This window comes from Mesoplodon mirus (genome assembly GCF_964341445.2).
Source record: "Mesoplodon mirus genome assembly, chromosome: 6".
Taxonomy (NCBI): domain Eukaryota; kingdom Metazoa; phylum Chordata; class Mammalia; order Artiodactyla; family Ziphiidae; genus Mesoplodon; species Mesoplodon mirus.
In genome coordinates, this window is record NC_138982.1 from 60,328,254 (window position 1) to 60,354,243 (window position 25,990).

At 36.7% G+C, this 25,990-nt stretch overlaps 1 protein-coding gene across 1 annotated transcript in view; it reads left to right on the forward strand.

The window, feature by feature from the left end:
- LOC309805954 (histone-lysine N-methyltransferase MECOM-like) overlaps positions 1-18,839 on the forward strand; it is a gene marked incomplete at its 3' end in the record, with an annotated part of 291,691 nt that extends 272,852 nt beyond the window's left edge. Inside the window, exons 2-3 of the mRNA XM_082624323.1 lie at positions 17,618-17,955; positions 18,816-18,839. Of these exons, the coding sequence (XP_082480449.1) occupies positions 17,618-17,955; positions 18,816-18,839 (362 nt within the window). The remainder of the gene's footprint in view (positions 1-17,617; positions 17,956-18,815) is intronic.
- Between the last annotated feature and the right edge of the window lie 7,151 nt (positions 18,840-25,990).

Here is a 25,990-nt window from a genome sequence, read left to right on the forward strand (position 1 = left end):
GCATCTACTATATTCACAGCACTGGAGGAGGGTATAAAGATAATTGAGACATAGCCCTTGCCCTCAAGTAGCTGAAAATCAAAATGGGGAAATAGACATGAAAACAACTAACTATAATAGCACCAGGGTAAATGACAGAGGAAGACATTCTGAGGTACATTTTATATTCTCTGGGATACAAAAAGGAAGGCACTCACTCTGCTTGGGGAGGTGGTGGACATGTAGACTGGAAGCCCTTAGCAGATCAGATGACATCTAAACTGGATCTGAAAGAGTTTCAATGTATAAATCTTGAGTGTTGCGTCCTCTGTGAGGCCCTCCCTATCTAAAGTAGTCACCCACCACATTTCTAACTGCTTAATTTTCTCCTCAGCACCTAAGACTCTCTCATATTGTCCAGCTATGTGTTGGTTCCTTTCTCCCTCTACCCACCAGGCTGTAAGGTTCTTGCGATCAGGGGCATTGCTGGTTTTGCTCACTGCTCCATCCCTCGCTCTCAGAACAGGAGCAGGCTTCACTAGGGAGCAGTGTGATGGAGAATGAGGAAAGGACATTCGAGAACAGAAGGCTGTCAAGGAAAACAACACAGAGAAGCCAAAGTCTACACTCATGAACGTGAAATAGATTATTGTGGCTAGATTGTAAGATGCATTAAAGGCATAAGATGGGTAAATTGGTTATGACCAATCATGAAAGAATTTTCTGAGGTCTCCAGAAAGCTGTGACCAATTTTTGAGAAGAAAATTGATGAGCTCTAACCCTCCGAAGTCTTTCTAAATTGAGTGTCAATCTTGACCCAGGATAAAACTTTCTTGGGAGAATGATGCACCTTTAGCACAATATAGGCATCCAGGAAAGCAATTGTCTTATATGTTCTTCAATCCCTTTATCCAGGTCTTAAGATGGGATGTAGGGAATTTTTATATTTTTATTATTATTAATGTGCCCCCAAATGTGGATAAATTGGAGGCCATCATTAAATCTATAAAGAAAACATTGATGTAAGTGCACGCAGAGCTTTAGTGAATTGAGTTCAGGACAGAATAATCTTAGAGCAAGTGGGGATTTGTTATAAACAGAATATTTTGTTTAAATATAAATAAAAAATAAGAACAATAACCTGCCATGTTCCCACACATACATTTTACATAGTTCCAAGAATGATGTTTATCAAAGTAGCTCCCAGGTATTGGGATGAACCAGAGGCTTTCAAAGTGTTGATTGATCACTCTTTGCTAGCAGTTCACCAGGCTTACACAGCCACTCCAAAATCAACAGCCTGGAAGAAAATTATACAAGGTTTGGAACAAAGGCTGGAATGTTAGGTTAGCAACTGCCTTACATTGCAGTAAATATGTCAATTAATATTCATAAATGTCTAGAGGCATGATCTAGTAAGAGTACAGAATAAGCTGCATATGACAATTTAATTTTCTACCCCAAAGGAACCCTGGCTACTCCTCACTTTCGCATAATAGAACTTTGAGAGAACTCTGGGTGGGTTTGCCTGTCTTCCTACTACTGAACTTCTTAAAAGTCTTGGGAATGTTATCAGGGTATTGTGAGGTATTTACATCCCAAGTGTACCTGTTTCCATCTTCATCCATCAGCTGAGACTTAAGAGGTGTTTTTGGATGTTCACCAATTACACCACAGTAATGAAAGGACAGCAAGAAAGTTCTTCATGTTCTTTTATTGTATTCTTTTATCTTTCAAAGCACATGTTCTTTTTGAAGTGTTGAAATGGGATATTTGTGGGAGGAATTGAACTGCCCTATCCAAGAGATAGGAGAAGAGATAAATTAATCCCATGACTTTTTCTTCTGTGCATTTTGGGCTAAAATCATGGGAAAAGTTTATCATTTCCCATTATCAAATATTGCTTATTGCTCATTGGCCAATAATGCCTCCTCTAACCATACTCAGTCCAGTCTGTTTCCTGCATCATCACACAGCTCTTGGCAGGAGGACTCATCTTTTTGTACCATGTCAATGACCACATTGATCTTTCTTCACATTTGGTTTCAACAAGTGTTTATTGAGAGATTATTGTTAGGGGAGTGGTAGAGAATGAATCATTCATGAACCATTTCATTACCTTTTGTTATCTGAATGCAGGTAGATCTGAAAGACACTGACCTTTAAGAACTGTCACTTAAGACCTAGAGATGAGAGAATCTTTCCTAATAATAATGATACTGATTTTTGGCATTCACAGTTTCCTCTAAAGTATACAAAAGATGCTCAAATGAATTATTTCTTCTGATTTTTACTGTAATTTTGTGTCACAAAAACCAGTGTTGTCTAATAGAAATATAAATGAGAACCGTATATTAATTTAAAAATATCTGGTAGCTCCATTAAAACAGGTAAAAAGAAACAGGGAGACTTAATCTTACTAGTATATCTTACTTAACCCACTGTATCCCAAATTGTATCATTTCTGTATGTAATCAATACACAAAAACTATCAACTAGATATTTTACAATTTTTGTACCAAGTTTTAAAAACCTGGTGTATAATTTTAACTTACAGCTCCTATTGATTTGGAGTAGCCACATTTCAAATGCTCAGTTGCCACATGTGTCTAGTGGCTACCATATTGAACAAATGTCAGATATGGATAAATAAACTGAGGTTCAACTAGATTGAGAGACTTTCCCAGGGCCACATAACTAGTTAGGTGGACTTGAATCCCATGTGATCTTCTGGTTTAAACAGGAATTGGCTTGGGGCTGTGGTTTACAGTTTATCTGAATTTACTTGTGATATTGTGGGTTGAGGCTATATACTAGGAAGCTGGAGATGTTATGAAGAATGATTCTATCATATGAATAAGGCCTCTTTATTGCTAGATCTAGAAATGCCATAAAGTTTGTACTTTAAAAAATAAGCTCCAAGTGAAATTTGTATGCACAGTCTGGTTTGGGATAGCTGCTCTTGTCTCTGAACTCCTTGAAGGCTCATTTCTGTATTTTTCTATTCCTATATTTATTCATTCTTTTAAGTATTTATTGACCATTCACCATAGTGCCATAGTGTCTGGTCCTGCAGACGCATCAGTGAACAAAGCAGACAGGGTCCATACCCCCGTGAAGCTTACATTCTACAACCTACAAAATACAGCTGGTTCATAGCAGGTGTTGCAATAAGTGCTGGAGAATCCAATTTAGTTGGCAATATTTGATATTGGTTTACCAATCTTCCTTCCAGGAGGACTCAGTAAAAATCTTGAGGAAAGGATAAATATATGGTTTACCCATATAGGGATTTTTTTGTTTGTCTAGTTTTACTCTTCTTCTAACAAATGTATTTGAAGAGGCTGCAATGTGAGGCCACAGTACAAACTCTGAATTGATTCCATTTGGTTAAATTCATCTATTAGGATTTTGAGCATTTGGAGTGTGTGTGTGTGTGTTTGTGTGTGTGTGTATGTGTATGTGTGTATACAGAAGCGTGTGTAGATTCAGCATGCACTTTCCCTTCCTTCAGTGGGACACTTTTACTGTATCCTTAAACAGACTGCAGGCACAATTTGTGTGATGCCTTTTGCACATATCTGTTAGACTTTCTCAACTTAGAGAAAGAAAAAGATACCACTCACTACTTCTAGCACAACTGGTTTGCTTTGTCTGACATTTTTGAGTCATCAACTACACATTAAATTATTATCATGACCTAGAAACTTTGGTGGGGGGATTTGTACAATAAATTAGGCACCATGCCCCCTGCTCTCATCACCTTATAGTCCAGAAGAATTTTGGTGGAGGTGTGCTTTCATAAACTTTCCTAATTGGGCTTACTTGAATTTGGGGTGGGCAAATTGCCTGATCCTTTTTTGACTCACCACATATTTACACAAGTTTTTTGTTTGTTTGTTTTTTGTATGTGTTTTGACTTGATGTAAATAATGCTGTTTTGGAAAGAATTTATAATGCACCACCCCTTTTATACCTAGAAGAAAGAAAGTCTGCTCAGCTGGTTTTTCTTTAGCCAAGTATTTTCATTTGACCCTTTTAAGCTGGCTAAACTTTGAAGGAAAATGCAGATATACCCTACTGTTCAAAATGGTGTAGAGATTTAGGAGGGTTAATTTAAAAATTCATAAATCCTTTGCACTGTTCAAATTAATGACCTGTAACCTTTTTTTTTTTTGCCAGGTGACTTCTTTTGACTTAACTATGTCCAAATAAATGTGTTTATTTAGGAAAGCTCAATGCTACCAAAAACTGACATGCTAAGCATCTCCTATGGCTCATAATATGTATGAGAGATGTGGACCACCCTCTGTTTTCTCATTATGACAAATAATGGAAAGTGGAAATCACTCTAATCCTTTCTTCTGTGTCTGCTGTACCTCTGTGAATATGATAAACTCAATCCAATTAAAAGTCATTACCTCTCCAAGGCTCAGCCGCAGTCTATAACCTTTTGTTTCACAGTTCTCTCAATAATCTGTCTTTATCACAGGTAGAATTTTTAGCCATCTTCCACTTCAGTTTTCTCTTAAAAAAGAGGAAATCACTTTTAGTGTTTATTATTGTAGTTCTTGTTTTCTATACCATTCACTTGACTCTATTCATTGCAGCTTTGTATTCGACAAGTTAATTCTTCCTGGGCATTTGTCTTATCTCCCTGACTACATTATAAGTTCTTTGAAATCAGCAATTTCACTTTATTCTTTTTTTTGTGACCCCCCCAACGTGGTGCTTTGCATATAAAAGTCTTGTTGACTAAATAATTAACGGTCTGTGGCATGTGTTGGATCATAGTTGCTAAGATTTAATAGTGGTGATGAGTATTAAAAAGTTGAGTGAAGTAGACAGAGTAATACAGCAGGGAGAGCAACAAAAACAACAAAAATAAAAACAGCACGAGGCTTGTTAAGTTATTGCATAATTATTTCGTATGCTTTAGGAATCTCTCCTGCCCCCAGAGGATTTTCTTAACATTATATACTTCTGATAGAATTATAATATTTCCAATTTTTCCTTTCAAGCAGTCATAGTTTATATACGTTTACATGGACTGATGAACAATATATTTGAATCAACAAGCATCTTACATGTTTAGATGAGTACACTGATAATTTTCTAGCTTCTTTAGCTCTGAGATTCTACAATGCTATGAAAAATGGATATTGCAATCAGTTATTTCATCAGTCAAGCAGCATGATGCCAAAAGATTTTAACTTAACTATATTTAACAGCTCAACTATTAACTTAGCTATACTCAACAGCTATAACCTATTTAAAAAGCAGTTTGTTAAAGAAGATTTATTGGAATGAATCCATAAAATGATCAGCAAAAGCATAAAACAAAATCACTGAGATTTTGCTTATTCTGGAGAATAATACCTGGATCGAAGTAAGAGTCATTTTAGATAATGTTGATATAAGTAGGCAACACAATATTTTATGTATATACTACAAAATATGAAGTTACAAATATTTGTAACAGGTTTTGGGTATTCCTCTTTCGCAAAGCACCTTGATGAATAGATTCTTTTTTGAGATATTTTTCCACCACATAAATACAGCTCTCAAATTTATTTTGCTACTTTTGCTTTTAGTTAAGTTTCTTTGACCATCATAGGCATATGTAGATATTATTTGGGAAAGGTCCATCATCTATTGAATAGTGTGGGACACCAGAAAATAATAGTGCTGCCGTTTTCTCTGACAACTGTTGCTTTAAATTGGAGACTCCAGGGTGATCTGGCCGGTCTTCCCTCTGAATACAGCACTGTTCTGAGGTCAAGCAGAGCTACCTCTGGTCTGTTTAGCACAACTTTCAATTCAAACTGGAAGGTAAATGCTGTGGTTTGGGCCATTTATAGGCTGGTGGGAGTTTCACTGGCATCCCAGCAGTCCCACCTGGTTCACAGGAGAACTTTTAGCCTTTTTGCAGTGAAGTAGACCATGCAGAAATACATTTTTACTAGTTACATGACAGGGAAACCATCCACTTCTCCATGTAGTTTTCTTCTTGGCTTATTTTGTAATAGAAATGTGGGCAATGCTTTTTTAGAACCTGCTTGTTTCATCATTTTGAGTTATTTAGAAGCTGTGAGAGTAAATCATCCCTTTTTTTTAAAGTTGATGCAATTAAAAAAATTTTTTTAAATTTTTATTTACTTATTTATTTTTTGGCTGCATTGGGTCTCAGTTGCAGCACACGGAATCTTCATTGAGGCATGTGGGATTTTTTTGTTGTGGTGTGCGGGCTTCTCTCTAGTTGTGACGTATGGATTTTCTCTCTCTAGTTGTGGTGCCCGGGCTCCAGGACACGTGGGCTCTGTACTTTGCAGCACACGGGCTCTCTAGCTGAGGCGCGCGAGCTCAGTAGTTGTGGCGCATGGGCTTAGTTGCCCCGCGGCATGTGGGATCTTAGTTCCCCAACCAGGGATCAAACCCACGTCCCCTGCATTGGAAGGCGGATTCTTTACCACTGTACCACTGGGGAAGTCCCAGTCATCCCTTATTTGATCCTTATGTTACTGTGAAGAACGTGGTGATTCTAAGAAATAAATGTGAATGACAACTGCATTTCCACCAATAATTGAAAGAAGAGATTTATTCTTGTTTTTTTTCCATTTCTTATTGAGGTAAAATTGACATATAACATTATATTAGTTTCAGGTGTACTAATTTGATATTTGTATATATTGCAAAGTAATTGCTACAGTAAGTCTAGTTAACATTGTCACCATACATAATTACAAATTCTTTTTGTAATGACAACTTTTAAGATCTACTTTCTTAGCAACTTTCAAATATGCAATACAGTATTATTTACTATAGTCACCATGCTGTACATTATGTCACCATGACTTATTTATTTTTTAACTGGAAGTTTGCACCTTTTGACCCCCTTTATCCATTTCACCTAATTCTGTAGATTGGCTTGCCCAATTGCAGTTACTTATATTCAACTTTTAACAGCCATCACTCTTCCTAACCTAATTTTAGATCTTATTTTATTGCATAGTCATATACCTGTACCATCTCTGTCTTAACTACTCAACTCTAAGTTTCTTGAAGGCAGAAGTTTGATTTTATTCAACTCTATACCTAGCCATAGCAACTTGCACAGTTCCAGGCACAGAATGGTACCAAATCAATGTTTTGGGGTGGATAAATGACTAAGTCTGAGAAGTAGCATCTTGGGCAAAGAGTATCACCCCAAACCTTCAATCATCTAATTCCTCTCCTAATGCTAGGAAAGAATTGAAATCTGGGCACTTTTGTAGTCTATCTACCCACAAAATTTCAATTGGAATGTGTGATTGAAGCAGTCACATAAAACTGGTGAAGTCTGGGACATCTGTTTAATACTTAACTTTCATAGTATGGAGCCCATCAAAGATTTTGACAGTCAAATGTATATTTATTCCACAGGAGACGTTATCAACCAGTGCAAAAGTTTACTGGCACTAGCTGGTGATATAATGGGTAGTTTAAATCCTGCTAACTGCAAATAATTTTTCAACAGTGTTTATGATTGTGGTAGAATTTAGTGAGGCAAAAGTACAGATAACATAAATATTTCAACAAAACCCAATTGTACTGGAGCCATGAGTAAATTAGACCCAGTTTGTAAATAAATTTAGTTTTTGCCAGCAAACATTTATAATCCTCTCTTGCTGCAAACGATAGTAATTTATATAGAAGAGGTCCTGAATGCCTTTCTTTAAAAGTCAGTTCTCATTAGGAGGCAGGGACTGGTGCCCATCAAGTGTCTTAGACTGTGTGACTCAATTAGACTTGAAGGATACTGTACAGACCACCTAATGCTACTAGTTATTGTACATGTTGATAATGACAATTTCCAGAGACCATACATAGTTTGGTAGTCTATGAAGTTGTAATATTATATCATTCCCTTAAATACCTAGCTTGTGTTACCACTTAGCAATGTTGAAATTACCCCTTCTCAAATCATAAGTGCTATTTAGTGTATGTATACACATATACATGCTACATCTGTTCATATTTTTCCTGAAAACATTTTTTATCAAAGTGTATAATGTTTTCTCAAATTATAAAAAACCCTTTCTTTATGTTTTTCAGTGACACTCCATCCATCCCCATGGTTTTGAATGATTTTACGTTTAATATGATGTAGCGTTGGGAAACTCCGTTTGGGGGCCTTTAGAGTTTGCAATAGAGGCAGAAAATTGCACTCCTTGGAACCATCTAAACTTATTTTACACTGAAGATACTGTATTTGCAATGGGGCGAGAGTCCAAGCTGAAATCAGCTCAATCAAGGAATTTCCCCACAGAATAACTTTAAGATCATAAGTTGTTGTCCTTGTTACCAAGCCTTGTGAGAACAAGGACCATTGTTCATTTTCAAATAAAACCTAATTTTGAGACTAACACAATTTCATTCTTTTGGGCACTCTCTGCTCCTTATCAAACTCAGAGTGTGGTTAGGTTAGCGTTCTATGGCTTGTTCACATTCCTTTTTATCGGCAAGCCATTGCTACAACTCCCTCTTCTGCCAGACATGCATAATTATTTTCTTTTCTTTATGTAGGACGCCTGGCTATAAGAAAGCTCTTCTGTTTTGTAGCAACAGGGAAGGGTCTGCATCAAGTTAGCTGTGACAATGAACTTGAACTTATATTTACACTGTTTATTCAGTTCTCCTGCACACCTATCTTTGTTTATTATATGGTAGAAAGTGGAGGGCAATCTCATTTACTTTTTGATCTTCATCTTTGAGGGTTGTTTTGAATATTTTTACCTAGTTTATGTTAGAATTCAGTCTCCTTGTTACAAAATACACTCCCTGCTCCTTCCTTGAACTTGTAGCTCCTGAGTTTTGGTCTCTCCTTTGGAGGCAGGAAGGATCTCTGCCAAAAGCCACCAAGCCACACTTAGGTAATTATAATAAACAAGTTGGGGCTCTCATTTCACATGCAGAGCTGGATGAAGCAGCTCTGTGGTCAAAGGGATCCCAGTTGCTCCTCTGTTAGCAATGGCACATTAATGCACCCTCATGCTCTCCTCCCCAGCTTTAAACCCCCTTTTTTTTTTTTTAAAGGAAGCAAATCAGGTCACTCTTTAGCATGTGAAGGGCTGCAGCTTTCTTCTGAAACCACCATCAACAACATAAACAAATTAGAGGTAGTAAACCACACATTCTGCCCACACGTAAACCACAGTCCTCACCAGAGGGCAGTCTACTTAATGTGAGAATAACAGCCCAGTTTTATAAGCCTCTACTGGGAATAAATTCCAGTTTCACTGGTTAGAACAAAGTTGGGCAGCCCGAGTACAGTCTCTCCTAGGTTACATGTTGGGAGAGACCAAACCAATTCTCAAAGTGTCTTTCCAGGAAATATATTTTATAAGCTTCTGGTACACCAAACTTTGACCATCCTTTGGTTTTCATTATGTAGAACTGAGATTGCTTGAGTGGAATGGACCTGGGGCTGAACTTCTCCAATGTGCTTATTTTATGGATAAGGAAACAGGGACCCCCCAAAAGCTATGAGTCTCAAGCTCTGACTCTCAAGGTTACTCTGGGCAGTGGAGACTTCTTGCGGGATCTGGACCTCCACGTCAGGGCTTGTACCACTCCTGCTTTTCCTGAGTGCAAACGGCATAGTTTACAAATCCCCCAACTTGACCCATATGGGAGTTATAAAATATTCCCTATACCTTCCTGATGCTGATATGCTTCCTTTCCTGACAATGGTTAGTCCTCAACTAATGTGTCCAACCCTAAACTAATGTGTTCCGTCATCAGTAAATTCCTGCCTGTGATAGTCTTTTCTTAAATACCTGTTTAAACAGTAATTTAGATAAGAGTGTCCCATTTGTGTGCAACAGGAAATGCCTGCCTTCTTTTAGATACGCTGGCAAATAATTACTGTAGATATGGCTTGAATACTGAAAGGCTGTACTCTGGTCATTTCAGACTGCCTGAGAGTAACCACCCAGTCTGCTGCGACATAATTTCAGGGCATTTCTATTTTACTCTAAATGAACCTGAAGGAAAATCACTTTGGGGATATAAAAAGCTTATGAGAAAAGCCATCAGGTCAAAGGTTGCCAAAAGTCTCTTAAAAATTTGTCTTGCTAAAAGAGAGTGGAGGCACATAGTTATAATGTAAAAGAAACAGTATGTGATATGTGATAAGTCTGTTCTTACCTGGTCATTCCAGTGGGTATTGGTGATCGGGTCTCCCTTAACAACAGAATAAGCCAAACATTAACCAGGTCATGTTTTTCCTTGGAGTAGTGCTCACAGAGCTTTAATGTCTTTATTTTAGCTGTTTTAGATTCTGTAAGTAGATACCAAAGGACTTTACTGGTACCTCAACTATGAGTTTTCTGGCAATTTCTTTCCATAACCAGTTTTAAAAAGCTTAATTCCATCTCTGATGAGGAACTTTTGGAAGTGGCCAAACCCATTTCGTAAGAGTTTAGAAGCTACCAGTTTAATTCACAAACCATGCTTCTTTAGTGAAATGTCTGTGAAATTCCTAGGAGTGTGGAGAAACTCTTAACCAAATTTAAAACCCCAGGACAAGCAAGGGGTATGCCACAATCCCAAGAGAAAGATAAATGTTTGTTCACTGATTTGGTCCTTTACTTTCAACTCTTGTGGTATTTTTTGCCATCTTCCTCGCTTGCCTCCCAACACTCTTTCATAATTTTAGGGTCTTTTTGACAGCCCATAAACAGAATATTTTTAGGAAACCCTGGGGGGAAAAGTTCCATAAGGAAGAAATGGGATACTCTGGTACAAGGAAGTAGCAAATACTAGAGGTGCAAGGAAGCTTAGAAGATCACTGAAAAAGTACCATGTGCCAAACCACGCTGATACGTTATTTCACAAAAATAATGGCCTCCTGAGACATGGATTCTACAAATGCAATTCAGTGTCAGCAGATTCCATGAGGTCTACTTTCTTTTCACCCCTCTCTGCTGGAGGCAGCTCATTCTGAAGACCATGTCCATCAGCAGCTTCCGTTCTATTAGATGCCTCTATTTCCTCAGCCTGTGCCTCTGGACCCTTTCTACGGTGCTTCAAAGCTAGTTTAAGTCAGTTTTCTGGAAATTCGTTTTTCTTACTTTTACTAGTTTCCTTTCGTTGAGATCTTAAATTTCATTATCTGGGGCCATTCTCACACACTATCCTGCTGGCCAGTTCAGAGCCTCCTTCTTTGCTCTGTTTGTGCATCCGGCATGACTTGGGCTCCACCCTTTCCCCAAGCCCAGCGCGCGTTTATTGGTTGCGTTGCTGGCGCAGAAGAGCTGGCTCCTCTGCTTTCTCGGCAACAGGCCTCGGTCAACGCTTTGGAATTGTCCTAACAAGGGAAGAAGAGCATGTCCGGTTTGAATTTTGGAAGGAAATTGATGCCTTCCCCCTCCCTCCCCGCCCCGCCCCGCCCCGGCCTGCCCTACCGTTAGCAGGCACCAACTCTTGGATTCGTGTTCATGCGCTCACGTCCTACCAAGAGTTCCCCGGTGGGGCCTGAGGTTTGGCAGCGCCTGCTCTGCTCGTGGAGCTGGGCACGCATCCGCAGCTCTCAGCCACGTGTAATCCTTCCTGTCTGCTCTCAAGTTGGGCACAAAGTACTGGTGCTCGGGCCCACCCTCTTCTTTAGTAGCAATTAACCTTTACTACAGAGCTTCCTTTGAAGTTTGCTCATGTTTTTATTACAAAACTGCAATGAGGAACATAATGGGGGGAAATGTCTAAATTTCTGAGTTACCTAATCTGTTCAATTCCCTTGCTGGTCTCCTCCTGGCAGTTGTTTCATGTAGTTTTGATCTCAACCAGTCTGCCTGAGATTTCAAACCATGTTTCTGTCTCAGCCTATTTTTAAGATTAGTGAGCACACAAGCACACTACAAATGCACATGGATGTGTCTATTATATGCGTATGTGTGTACAGCTGAGTATATAGAACAGATTTCTTGTTTAATGTCTAAGGAAATTTGTCTTAGAGTCAAACTACATATATATTCTTTTAATGTTAATATTAAACTCTATTTAGTTGTTAAATATTTTCTATCATGTGAAGAAGAGTAGAGAGGAAAATTATTTATGTTAGTATCACTAATGATAATGCTGAGTGATAAGTATTATATGACAGGTACGGAATGCTATTAATGGTGAAACTCAGGATTTTGAATGGCATCTGCCCAGAAGATTTGCAGTTAAACTAGGCAGAGGGGCCAAGTTAAACAAATGGTGAGTTATGTAAAACCCCCAAAAAGAGAAGGCATTTTAGGCCAGCCTTGCAAATAAGAACCAAAGAATTATGAGTGAAATGGCATTTTCTTCCTAGCCTGCCGTTCACAGGAGCTCAAATAAATGAAATCATTTTTCTCTGCTTTACACTCAGCAGTAAATCATTGGTAATCCAAGGTTGGTAGAAAAGCTACTATGAAGCTCAAAGAAAATACAAGAGAATCTTTTTTTTTCCTCTTAGGATGGGTAAGGACTTTCTAAGAAAAATGTAATAATCACAAAGGAAAAATAGACTTCATTCCATACAAGTTAAAAATTTTGTACAACAAAAACCCCATTTAAAAAAACAAATGATAAATGATCTACTGGGGATAGTAGCAAAAACTATATAAAAGGGCTCATTTCTTTATGATTAATAAGACAGACCAATAAAAGCCCAATTAAAGCTGCATAGAAACTATGAGTAACTTGCAAAAGGAGAAATAGGAATGACAAAAATATTTAGTCTTAGTAATCATTGAGAAGTGAATTAAGGCAACAATAGATATACAGTCTTTTCCATTGTATTAATAAAAGTTAAAAACAAGACATAATAATAAATGCCAGTATGGTGGCTAGAAGTATAAATTGGTATATACCTCTGATAAGCAATCTGTCAATACTCACTAAGCTTTCTTAAAGGAATATAACCTAGGGAAATTAAAATAGCTGAAAATAAATATTTATATGAAAGAACATTCATTTCAGTGGTATTTATGGTATCAGAAATAGAAGCAACATAAATAAATACTATGCAAATAGTTCACTTATTATGGATTTATATTATGGAATATTATGCAGCAATTAAATATAGTTTAATATTTTTAAAACCATAAGAAAGTGTTCATATATCAAGTGAAAAGGTGAAAAAATAAACTATTCACATAGTAGGGCCACAATTTTGAAAAAACAAACTTTAAAACATATCTTTAAAGAAAAAAAGCAAGTTGCCTAAGAGTTAAAGGAAGGACTGGATTTAAACACTTGGGTTCTAGTCTCAGCTGACTTTGTATATACCGATTAGCGTCCTTGAGTATCAGGTTACACATTTGCAAAATGGAAGGTTATTCTTCTCACCATAGTTTTCTCATTGGATTGTGAGAAAACATAGATACATCTGTAGAAGTTATTATTATCAGTATTATTTCTGCAGTTTCCTCTTTGCAGATTCTGATACGTTTTCAAAATGCATGTCTTCAAGTGGAAACCTTATGGTAGTTATTCAGAGTCATAGAAATAAATATAGTCTAATACAAGTGTGGCCGCTTTCTTGGTTTCCAGGGATATCAGAACACCTAAAAGTTGAATTGAAGAGTTTGATTTCCAAGAGCATTTCCCAAGTCATTTGCCTCAAATTGAACAATAAGCTTGTCCTTCTGTCCTCATTCAGTTAATGACACACCTAAAGGATGCAAGAAGCAAATTCCAGTAGCAGGTGGTTCAGATCCAAGAAGTTACAAGGGTTATTTATCTTTATGGGAGCACTGATGTATATAGCACTTCTTACCTGCTACTTACCTGTTGTAAATGTGCCCAATCTGTCAATATGATATCTGAGCAATGCTTTAATTAACTGTAGTTACAGCTCAGGGAAAAGATCTACCAATTTTTACTCAATAACAGAGATTTAATGGAGGTATGATAATTGAGATAGTTTGTCATTTAGATGAAATGTTTTAGCAGCTTTTTGGATAGTTCTTGAGTAATGTACATGAAGACAGTAGTTTACTTTGGTTTATGCAAGTATTCAATGCAGTATGATAAACTGCATTTGCTGTTGAAAATTTCATAATGCTAGATTACGTTGAAATATTGTTGCATGTTTTGATACGTAAAACTCAGCAGTTTTATATTTCCATTTTTTGTTACCACGGCCCTTTTTATATTTAATTCAGATGATACTAGATTAACAGTGGCTTGAAAACAAATTGCCTGAGTTTGCATATACATTTAACGCCTGCACGTGGATGAATAGGACCGTAAGTCTTTCTCCTGGATTTGCTTGACCTATATAAGTTGTTCTTTAGGTTTAATTGGATTTTTTTGCTATTGTAAGCAGAATTGCATTCAGGTTTTAAATTCAAATTCTTCTGTGCAGCAGCCTGGGCACACGTGTATTTTGTCACCACAGGAATTAAAATCCAGACTCACTAGTTTAGAAATTATGCATTGGGAAAGTTTGTGGGTAACTCAAAGGCATGGGGTCAGCTATGTCAGGGGGAGGGCCCAGATGGCTTTGTCTCTATCCTTTTTTAAGATTTGAGATCACTCTGTTGGAACTGACAGTATGACTAATTTAACCCTTTGAGGCAATAGGGGAGATTTTACTGACCTTTAATGGATAATTACTGGAGGAAATAGTTCTATTCATTTGGAAGCATTTTTGCTTCCTGCTGCTTAAATGGATAAGTCTATAGATTACACAATGTCTTCCAATTTTTAGCACTTCTCAAAGAAACCAAAATCTTCACAATGAGTGATAAATCCCTTTAAGAATCTGTAAAGTAACTCTGCATTTGCAGTAGTTAAATGTTACAACTCTAGAGAGATTTTTTTTTATATGTTTTTAGCTGTATCAAGAGTGCTAGTGAACTTTTGGCTCTTAGGTTGAAATGAAAAATCTCCCTGAAGAATAAAATTAGATAGACTTTATTTATCAAAGGTGTTTGGACCCTGAAGTATATTTCTCTGATAGTATTTCTTTGGGGCATTATTGAAATAGTTTCTTCTGATGTTGGGCTTGGAGAAAAGTTTGTAATCTATAGTGTTCCATTTCTATGGGTTTAAAGATGCTTTTCAGGATCAAAATAATTTCCTATATTTGGTAGAAAAATATTGGTTTGCTTTAGTAGTTCAATAAAATTATATGTTAGGTTGATTATCTATGTAACAAGTATTTTTTGAGTACCTTTATGAGGATCACTTGGAGAATTCCTAAGAAGTGTGAGTTTTGAGTCTTCCCTTTAAGGGTCTATTTCCTAGTTTGGAATAAAAGAATTATTCATATTAAACTCTAGGTAGCAATAGGCAGAATTATTTGATCATCAGATTGAGGGAGGAAATTATGTCAGAATTCAAAGAAGGGGGATACTTATGCTAAATGGGATGGCAAGGAGATAAGTTGGGAGTTGACATAGAGAATGACTAGAAGTTGGATGGGCAAAGGGGCTGAGATAGGGTAGCCTGGCAGGAAGAACCACTGAGCTCAGAAGTCAGGGATAAGCTTATTCTGGCCTGGGGGCTCCTACTGAGGAGTGTTGAGATTAAGAGAGAAAGAAGATTGCTTTCAAAATGAAAGAGATTCTATTCCAAGCCTAAGAACTCTAGGTTTTACTTGTGGACATTAGGAATTATTAGAGGCTATTGCACAGGAAAGTTGATATGCCAGGAAAATAAATTAAGCAGCATTGTACAGGCTCAGTGTTGAGGGATACTGGAAAGAGGTTGGCAGTCTGAAGATCCAGTTAGAGGACTGTTAGAAAATTCAGGAATGAAAACATGGATTGAAAGAATGGGATGAAGGTACAAATCTTGCAAGAAGAATGGACAGCATTTAATGACTGAATAGACTGAGGATGAAGGAGAGAAAATATCTGTTATTTTAGAACCTTGAACATGGATAATTGGGGGAAATATTATTTTTAATGGAAATGGGGAAGTGGGCAGGAGACTCGATTTGAGACGATGATAGTGTGCAAGATTTTGTATGTGCTGAACTTGAATGATAATGAGCTTGTTATGTTGAGATCAAATGTCTCATAGGAATAAGTTTGGGTCCTGATTTGGTTCTGTGCTTGGTTTAAATGGCATTATCTCATTGTTTGAATCAAGAACCAAGCACCTCATTAGAAAGATACTTTTGCATGCACAATCACTTTGCACTTCACAAAACTTTAAGAGAAGTCAGTACCTGATGGACAATTGTTAATAGGTTTTATAGTTAATTAATTTCCATAGAGAATCAGAGAAGGAATTAGGGATAGAACTCAGGTTTTCTACCCTCTAGCTCAATAAACTACCTTGGAAGATTTTAATAATTCATAGAACTGTAAGGTTGGTAGGATCTTAAGGGTCATCTAGTTCATCAACCTAAAGTTACAGTTTCTCCATATCATCATTAATTCATGGCTATCTAGGCTATATTAGAGCCCCTGTGCTGGGGAACTTAAGGTAATCCATTTACCTTTGGATGGGTCTGATTGAAATCTGTCTTCTTGTAATTTTAACCCATTTTTCTTGGTTCCCTCCCTTGAAGGTCTACAAATCGAACAAATTAGGTATGGCTCTCAGTCCATAATCCTAGTGGAAACATGTTTATTTGCTTTAAGATAACTGAAATCTCCTTCAACTGGTGGAAAATTCAAGCTCAGTCATTATTCTTTATGCTTCCTCCCACCCCCATGTTGCATAAAGATCTTAAGGCTGATACGGTGTGATCATTTACTACAAGTGTGGTGCTGTGCTGCTCTGGGGGTACCTTAGAACTCCAGTGTTGAGTGTCCAGACTGCTAGTTACTCTACCCTGCTCTTCCGTCGAAGATGGTCTTGCCACTTCCCCCAGGGCACTGCTCCATGCAGAAGACCTCTGATCTGTACCACTTCGCTGTCTGGAGGAAATTCACTGTCTTTTTGGTGCACCCCAAGACACTGTCTTCTCTTTTTTTCCTCTGGAAAACTCACCTAATTTCTTCAATAATTTTAGCTTTTACAAATGTCCAGAGGAATCACTAGCATCAAGTAACTTTAACTCTCTGTGCTGTGTAAGTTACTGAGGCAAGGAAATACCAAGGGCTTGACGATGTGTTTGAAATGAGAAAGGAAAAATAAAGAACAAACATAAATTAATATTCCAATAAATAATCCTGCCATATAAATTTAAGCCTTGTTGCACATGGAAGCCTTTGGAATCTTTCATGACTCTCCTACAATTTAGTCCAAGATATCATTGCATGATATAACTTTCCAAGACATTGCATAACGCTATTAGCTCCCAATTTGGGATGGTTTGCAGGATTGTAGGTACACATATGTTTACTTCTTATCTCTACTTTGTTCATAATAATATTTAAATTGCTGATTGTTTCCCAACTGGATAATAGGTTGAGCTGGTCCATGAGAGAACTGGCAGTTAAAGATTAGCTCATTTGATTTATGGATTCAACACAGATAAACCAAAGAGGCAATAATCCCTCCCCCCTCCTTCATCTGTGAATAACAGATTTTAATGCAGGCATATTTTAACACTGGTCTTTCCTATTTTGTCTTTAAAAAGCAACAACTTTATAAGGTGAAGATTGAGATGTGGAATTCTGTCTCTTCTATATTAGTAGGAATTTATGAACTTTTTATTTATTCACAGGTAATGAGTGTGTGTATGGCAGCTACCCTGAAATTCCTTTGGAAGAAATACCAGATGCAGATGGAGTAGCCAGCACTCTCTCCCTTAATATTCAAGAGCCATGCTCTCCAGCTACATCCAGTGAAGCATTCACTCCGAAGGAGGGCTCTCCTTACAAAGCCCCCATCTACATCCCTGATGATATCCCCATTCCTGCTGAGTTTGAACTTCGAGAGTCAAATATGCCTGGAGCAGGCCTTGGAATATGGACCAAAAGGAAAATTGAAGCAGGTGAAAAGTTTGGGCCTTATGTAGGAGAACAGAGGTCAAACCTGAAAGACCCCAGTTATGGATGGGAGGTAAGAATATATTTTGAGTTAACACATTTATATATATTAAGATGTGTAAAGAAGAGATTACTTTTTTAAATGTCCATAAAATAAGCAAATTCTATTTGTTGCAAAATGTGTTCAAATAGATTTTTAAGGATGAACCTCCCTTACAATTTCACTGCTTGATAGAAACAAAGTATTGCTTAAAGATATGGCATGATAGAAAGGAACTCAACTGGTTCCTTGAATGATCAAAGGATAGAAACTTGAAAACATACTAAAGGATAGAAATATAGTTTTTAAATTAGTATTTGGAAACACTGAATGTGGCCATCCCTACGGTATGTGGCATAAGCAAACAAAAGTCGTCATATGACATGTTCATTGTATTTTATCTTTTCTTTTTTGGGAAGGGGGCTTGGAAGGTTGGAGGAAACATTTGTCTTCTCCATTTTGTGGCTTTAAGTTAATTTGGTTTTACTTTCATTCTATGTGTTTATTTTGCTCTGTGTTCTAATATATTTTACCCCTCTTATGATAACCCTGCTTTGATTCTACATGCTTCCAGAATGTGTGTACTGTACTGAATCCTGTGATGATTATATTCAAATTGATTTAATGAGTAATTCATGTATAAAAATGACAGCAAAAAACAATATGAAAATCAGTTGCTAGTTTCAGTCATTCTTTTATAGAACCCATGTGTAAATATGTAAGAGTGGGAAGTTATGGTCTGATTACAAAATCTAAATAAATTTTGTTTCATTAAGGACAGGTAACTATGTCATTCTTTTGAGTTTATAATTTTTGTACAAATTCAGTATATATATATATATATATTTCCCATTTATTTTTATACCTTAAAAACTTTTGTGGTTAAATCACAGCATCATAGTTCCTGGAATATCTGACCTATATCTGAAAAACTTGTAGGAACTTTCTACATGGGCAAGAAGGTGTTTTTTGGAGATGTGATTGACCTTTGGTTTCACAGTATTTCAGTTAGATGGAAATTGGCTAGATTTATTTTGGTATGTTCTCTTAATATTTATGATCATTAATATAATATCTGGTTAGCTTTTTAAATAGAAATAAATATGCAGTGCCTTCAGGACTTAATTTCAATTTTTTGTCCCTTTGCTTTATATGTGTCCCCTTATGAAATCTGCTCAAAATGCCATAATAAAAACATTCTTGTTCAAATTCTGAAATGCTAAAAGTTAAGATCTGGATTTCACATAATTACAAATGAGAAATCCTTCCTTAGTTTTGTTCTTAGCCACAGCTTTGGTAAAGTTGTAGTTTAGCTACATTGCCTCTAGACATGTACATTGATAAGAGATTGTTAACAAATCACTGTAGCATTAACTGATATGTGAGTTGAATACGTTTTAAACCAAATGCGTACAAACTTTACGTCATTATTGTTCACCTTAAAATAATGGCTATAAACATTCTTCTAATAAGTAACTCATTAAACTTTTATTACAAAATCTCTAGAGTTAAACAACAAGTGCAGTACTGTTCGAGATTATCCAGAAGGCTTGGAATAAACCAAGACTTAATAATGAAATCATTTTGCAATTCCAGGGTTGGTAAATGCAAGTCTGTGCCTTTTTAAACAGTATACCTGTGGATTTGGGGATGAACCTGGGGATAGTTCTATACTTAGTGGAAATTTAAAAATAATTAATTTTTTTTCTCCTTGGAGTAAAATGTCTTCAATATATACATGGGCAAATGCTTACCTTGAGGAATGTAAAGTAATTCTTTTCATTATGTCAAAACTGAGTTGTTTTATTGCTTGGAATTCAAGATAACTTTACAAATAGTTCATGACTCTTTGGCTAAAGATCACTCATTTCCTCTCTGTCCTTCAAGAATTCAGTTGATGGTCAATTCGGTGGTTTTCTTCACCATTTTAATGGTCTCTCGCTTCTGAGAGTGTAGACTATCTGCTCTAGATGTATTGTGAACAAAACCAGAGAAAGAGCTTTTTCTGGTGTGGGATTTTGGCAAACTTGTTATCCACGGAGGAACAGTTGAGTTCTTGACTTTAGTATTTTGTTTTTTAAAAAAATCTTACCATGGTTAATACCTAATCCAATCATGATCAACAAAGGCACTTGCACAAAGGCATCTGACCTACTCGCGTGTGCTCTTTAAAATTGTTCTCATGTCATATTTGCTCTCAACTGTAGCTGATTTCCCTCCTGTTTGGTTGGACAAATAGTTGTGATTAACTAGTGTGGCTTCTTTTCTGATACTCCTTCATTTTAAAAAATGATGAATTGAAGGAGAAAATAACCTCTTAGGCCAAAGAAAATAAACATGAATAGAGGAAACCCAGATTCAGCAGTTACTGAGTACCTACTATGCATCAGATTCTGTACTAAATATTTCCTTGAGGGAAACCCAGCCTATCATAACTGAACAAGTCATTCCTATCTCTAGTACTATGCTTGCTCTTTTCTCCCTACAAAGTTCCCCTCCTTGTGAATTTCCTGTTTAGTAAATTGCATTACCATCTGTTCAGTTGCTCAAGCCAAAAAAATGGATCATCTTTGACTGTACTCTCTCCCACACCAACCATGTGTGATTTATAGTTCCTATATTCTATCAAGCCTCCATTCTTTACACATACTGGTCTCCCTACCTGGGAATCTCCTTTTCCTTCGCATCTTTAGCAAGTTTCTATTCATTCGTCAAGTTCTCTTCTTCCATGACATCATCCCTGACTTTTCTAGTCACAATTTAGTACTGCTTACATTTTGTCTCACCATAGCATTAGGTAAATCCATACTAAAAAACTTAAAGCATTGTGCAGCACCCAGACTGTTTGCCTAGTTTCCCTAATAGAGCAACATTTCCGTGAGAGCTGGCATAGTTGTATCCACTAAGTGCAATGTCTTGATTGTGTCCTACCTGTGCTGCCTGTGGTGTTGTCTAATGCTAAGTATATTACCTGAAATAATCATACTGGATTAGTCGGCTCAGGCTGCTATAACAATATGCTACAGACTGGGGGACTTAAACAACAGGAAATTTATTTTCTCACAATTCTGGAGGCTAGAGTGTGAAATAAAAGTTTCAGCTTCTATTTTTATTTTTAAGATTTTTTTTTATTTATTTTTATTTTTTGCTGTACGCGGGCCTCTCACTGTTGTGGCCTCTCCCGTTGCGGAGCACAGGCTCTGGACGCGCAGGCTCAGCGGCCATGGCTCATGGGCCCAGCCGCTCCGTGGCACGTGGGATCTTCCCAGACCGGGGCACGAACCCGCGTCCCCTGCATCCGCAGGCGGACTCCCAACCACTGCGCCACCAGGGAAGCCCTATTTTTAAGATTTTTTATTTTTAAGAGTCTTTTCCTGGTTTGCAGATGTTGCCTTCTTGCTATGTCTTCACATGGCTATTCCTAGGTGCATGCACATGCACACACGTCTACAGAGAGAGAGAGAGAGAAAGAGAGAGAGAGGGAGAGAGAGAGGGAGAGAGAGAGAGAGGGAAGGTGGTAGTGGTGAGCACACTCTGGCGTCCTTTCTTATAAGAACACTAATCCTATTGGATCAGAACCCCACCCTTATGACCTCATTGAACCTTAATTACCTCCTAAAGGCCCTATCTCCAAATTTAGTCACACTGGGGTCTAGGGTTCCAATATAAGGATTTGGGGGTGGCTTAAATATGCAGTCTATAACACAGACATTTAAAAATAATTGTTCAATAACAGAATGAGTGAAAGAATAAAAGAATAAATGAAAGAAAGGATGAATGGATATAGGGTTATGTTACTCTGAAAGAGATGACAAGTGAGGACTTAGGTAGGCCCATGAAAAAGCTAGAATCTGGATTTTAGACATGTAGAATGAAGTCTTAACTCTGTCACTACTGTGTGATTCTAGGGAAACTACTCCAAATCAATTGATTCTTGCATTTTTATTTGACTAATGGGCTAATAATAACTGCCACACATCATTAGCTGTTATGTAATTAAAATTAAGTAAAGAGATATGGTAGTTTCTTCAAAGAAAGTTTTTAAAAGGGAAAGCTCAAAGAAAGTATTGCAGTTAGGGCCCACCTTTCTGAACCCCATTTAAATAATTTTTTAAGTTAACTATATTTCCCCAAAGGGGCACTTCTGGGGAATCATTTAAGTTTGTATTTTTGAGAAATAGTATATTTTTGAAAAAATGTTTTATAGATCAAAATATACAGTTAGGTAAACTTAAGCCATAAACATAAAAAACATCATTTGTGTGATTTCTCCAAACCAGTATTGACTTAATAAAGAAAAACTTTAAAAATATTATTAGAGTTTGGTAGTGATTTCCACCTTGCAAAGCATATGACTTGTCTCTAACAAAGAGATTTTCAAAGACTAGGGAGTGCTTGATTGTCTCTAGGACCTAAAAGTAATTAGTGATAGATCACTTTTTCTTAGAGTTACTGATTAGTGAAGAATAATTTTAAAAAATTCTCTTGGTTCAAGTTAAGGTTTTCTTGTATGTTTCCTTCTAAGATGACCATTATGTGATAACATAGGAATTGCTTGGCAGAACAGAAGGGAGCAGGCTTCTGGAGGGAGACTTCCGAGGCTCAAATCCTCTTTAGGGTTCTGTGTACTAGTTGAATGATTTGGGAAAAGTTACTAAATTCGTTGTCCCTCAGTTTATTTGCATGTTACATGGTGATAATAATTGTACCTACCCAATTAGAATTGTTGTGAGGATAAACTGTGACATTGTGTGTTAAAAGCCTACCAAAGAGCCTTCCATCTGGTAGAAGTGCTTAATAAAGGTGAAAAGCAACAAAATCTTGACTAAAACACAGATCTAGCCCAGGGTCATTAGATAGGGCAAAAGCCAATTATATTTTATTTACTGATTTTTCTATAAATTATTGCTCTTTCTCCCACTTGTTTTCTAGAAGTTCAGTTACCTCCAGGATGATCTAATCATGTGACTCTGAGTTTATTGAAAAGGAGGCATTAATTGCTTCCTAATTAAGAATTAAAACAAGGATTCAGGAGAGATTCATAAATTTCTTTTTAAGCCAAAGAGTAACTTGGGTGGCACATTTTTTAATAGTCTGAAAATGGGTCATTGGAAAAAGAGAGTGAAGTTTTGTTTCTTTGGAATATTGCCATTTAGCACATTTTCTTTGCCTATATTTGTTGTCATTGGCCATCAGAAAACTCTGCGAGTAGACGTAAGTCAGTGCACCTGTTAGGTGCCAAATCTTCTGTTCTATCTGTCTCACCCAGAATTGATCCAGATTACTTTGATCAGTTAAAATACCAGGTATGAATTTGGCTTTTCTTTTTTTCCCTTCAAGCATACACATATTCAGACTTAGAAAAATAATGACATGAGTGGACAGTAAATTTCTCTTATGTTGGGTTAAATAGATGGGAAGGAATAGTGGAAAGAGATTCTACAGGAGTCAGACATTCATTAAATAATTTTGATGCAGTGCTTTGACAAGACATTATATTCTAGCAATGTGGTCCTGAAATGTGATATTACAATGAATGCCTCCCTATATCATTTTAAAAGAAATAGTTCTCACATTTGTAAGTTTGATTTTGAGTCCTGTGGTAATGCCTTACCCATTGAAACATGCAATCTATGTGTTAAACATGAGCATACATTAAAACAACAACAACAACAACATCAAAATGTCCAGATACCTAACAATTGAGTTCAGAGTCAGGAGGTTGACAATCAAATAATGCATGTTTGGTAACAAAGAAAAATGGGGTAATTTTAGAAATATGTACCAGGTATATTTGAATGGCAATATTTCTCACTTATTTCTCTCTAGGTCTCCTTGGGCCCAAAATGAATTTTCTCTGGTTTGGCATTGATTTCAGAGAAAATGTTTATTCATTAATGAGAAGGTACATTCACATGACAAGTTGTATATCCTTAAAGCTAGATAACTAAGAAGTGAAGATGTTTGTCTTAATAATTCTGAAATGAATTGATTCCAGTAGAATTATTATGCCACCAAATATCCAAAAGGGTGTCTTTAATAGGTAGTTAGGAAAGAAAAATGTAATCTAATAGTAAATGTATAAAACCATAAAACCTTGTATTACAAAGTATTTATTAAGTGTTTGCAATATTATTTAAAAGGTGGCAAATATAGTTTGGATATTAAATTTTACTATGTGAGGAATTAAGACTCCACACTTCCACTGCAGGGGGTGTGGGTTTGATCCCTGCCCAGAAAGCTGAGATCCCACATGCCTCGTGGCTAAAAAAACACAAAACATAAAATAGAAACAATATTGTAACAAATTCAGTAAAGACTTTAAAAATGGTCCACATCCAAGGGAACTTACCTTAACATAATAAAGACCATATGTAACAAACCCACAGCCAACAATGTTCTCAACGGTGAAAAGCTGAAACCATTTCCTCTAAGATCAGGAAAAAGACAAGGTTGTTCACTCTCACCACTATTATTCAACATAGTTTTGGAAGTTTTAGCCACAGCAATCAGAGAAGAAAAAGAAATAAAAGGAATCCAAATCGGAAAAGAAGATGTAAAACTGTCACTGTTTGCAGATGACATGATACTATACATAGAGAATCCTAAAGATGCTACCAGAAAACTACTAGAGCTAATCAATGAATTTGGTAAAGTAGCAGGATACAAAATTAATGCACAGAAATCTCTTGCATTCCTATACACTAATGATGAAAAATCTGAAAGAGAAATTAAGGAAACACTCCCATTTACCACTGCAACAAAATGAATAAAATACCTAGGAATAAACCTACCTAAGGAGACAAAAGACCTGTATGCAGAAAATTATAAGACACTGATGAAGGAAATTAAGATGATACAAATAGATGGAGAGATATACCATGTTCTCGGATTGGAAGAATCAACATTGTGAAAATGACAATACTACCCAAAGCAACCTACAGATTCAATTCAATCCCTATCAAACTACCACTGGCATTTTTCACAGAACTAGAACAAAAAATTTCACAATTTGTATGGAAACACAAAAAACCCCGAATAGCCAAAGCAGTCTTGAGAAAGAAACATGGAGCTGGAGGAATCAGGCTCCCTGATTCAGACTATACTACAAAGCTACAGTAATCAAAGCAGTATGGTACTGACAGAAAAACAGAAATATAGATCAATGGGACAGGATAGAAAGTCCAGAGATAAACACACACACATATGATCACCTTATTTTTGATAAAGGAAGCAAGAATATACAATGGAGAAAAGACAGCCTCTTCAATAAGTGGTGCTGGGAAAACTGGACAGCCACATGTAAAATAATGAAATTAGAACCCTCCCTAACAGCACACACAAAAATAAACTCAAAATGGATTAAAGACCTACATGTAAGGCCAGACACTATAAAACTCTTAGAGAAAAACATAGGCACAATGCTCTATGACATAAATCACAGCAAGATCCTTTTTGACCCACCTCCTAGAGAAATGGAAATAAAAACAAAAATAAACAAATGGGACCTAATGAAACATAAAAGCTTTTCCACAGCAAGGGAAACCATAAACAGGACGAAAAGACAACCCTCTGAATGGGAGAAAATATTTGCAAATGAAGCAACTGACAAAGGATTAATCTCCGTAATATACAGGCAGCTCATGCAGCTCAATATCAAAAAAGCAAACAACCCAATCCAAAAATGGGCAGAAGACCTAAATAGACATTTCTACAAAGAAGGTATACAGATTGCCAACAAATACATGAAAGGATGCTCAACATCACTAATCACTAGAGAAAGGCAAACCAAAACTACAATGAGGTTTCACCTCACACCTGTCAGAATGGCCATCATCAAAATATCTACAAATAATAAATGCCGGAGAGAGGGTATGGAGAAAAGGGAACCCTCTTGCACTGTTGGTGGGAATGTAAATTGACACAGTCATTATGGAGAACAGTTGGAGATTCCTTAAAAAACTAAAAATACAACTACCATATGACCCAGCAATCCCACTACTGGGCATATAACCTGAGAAAACCTTAATTCAAAAAGAGTCGTGTACCACAGTGTTCATTGCAGCAC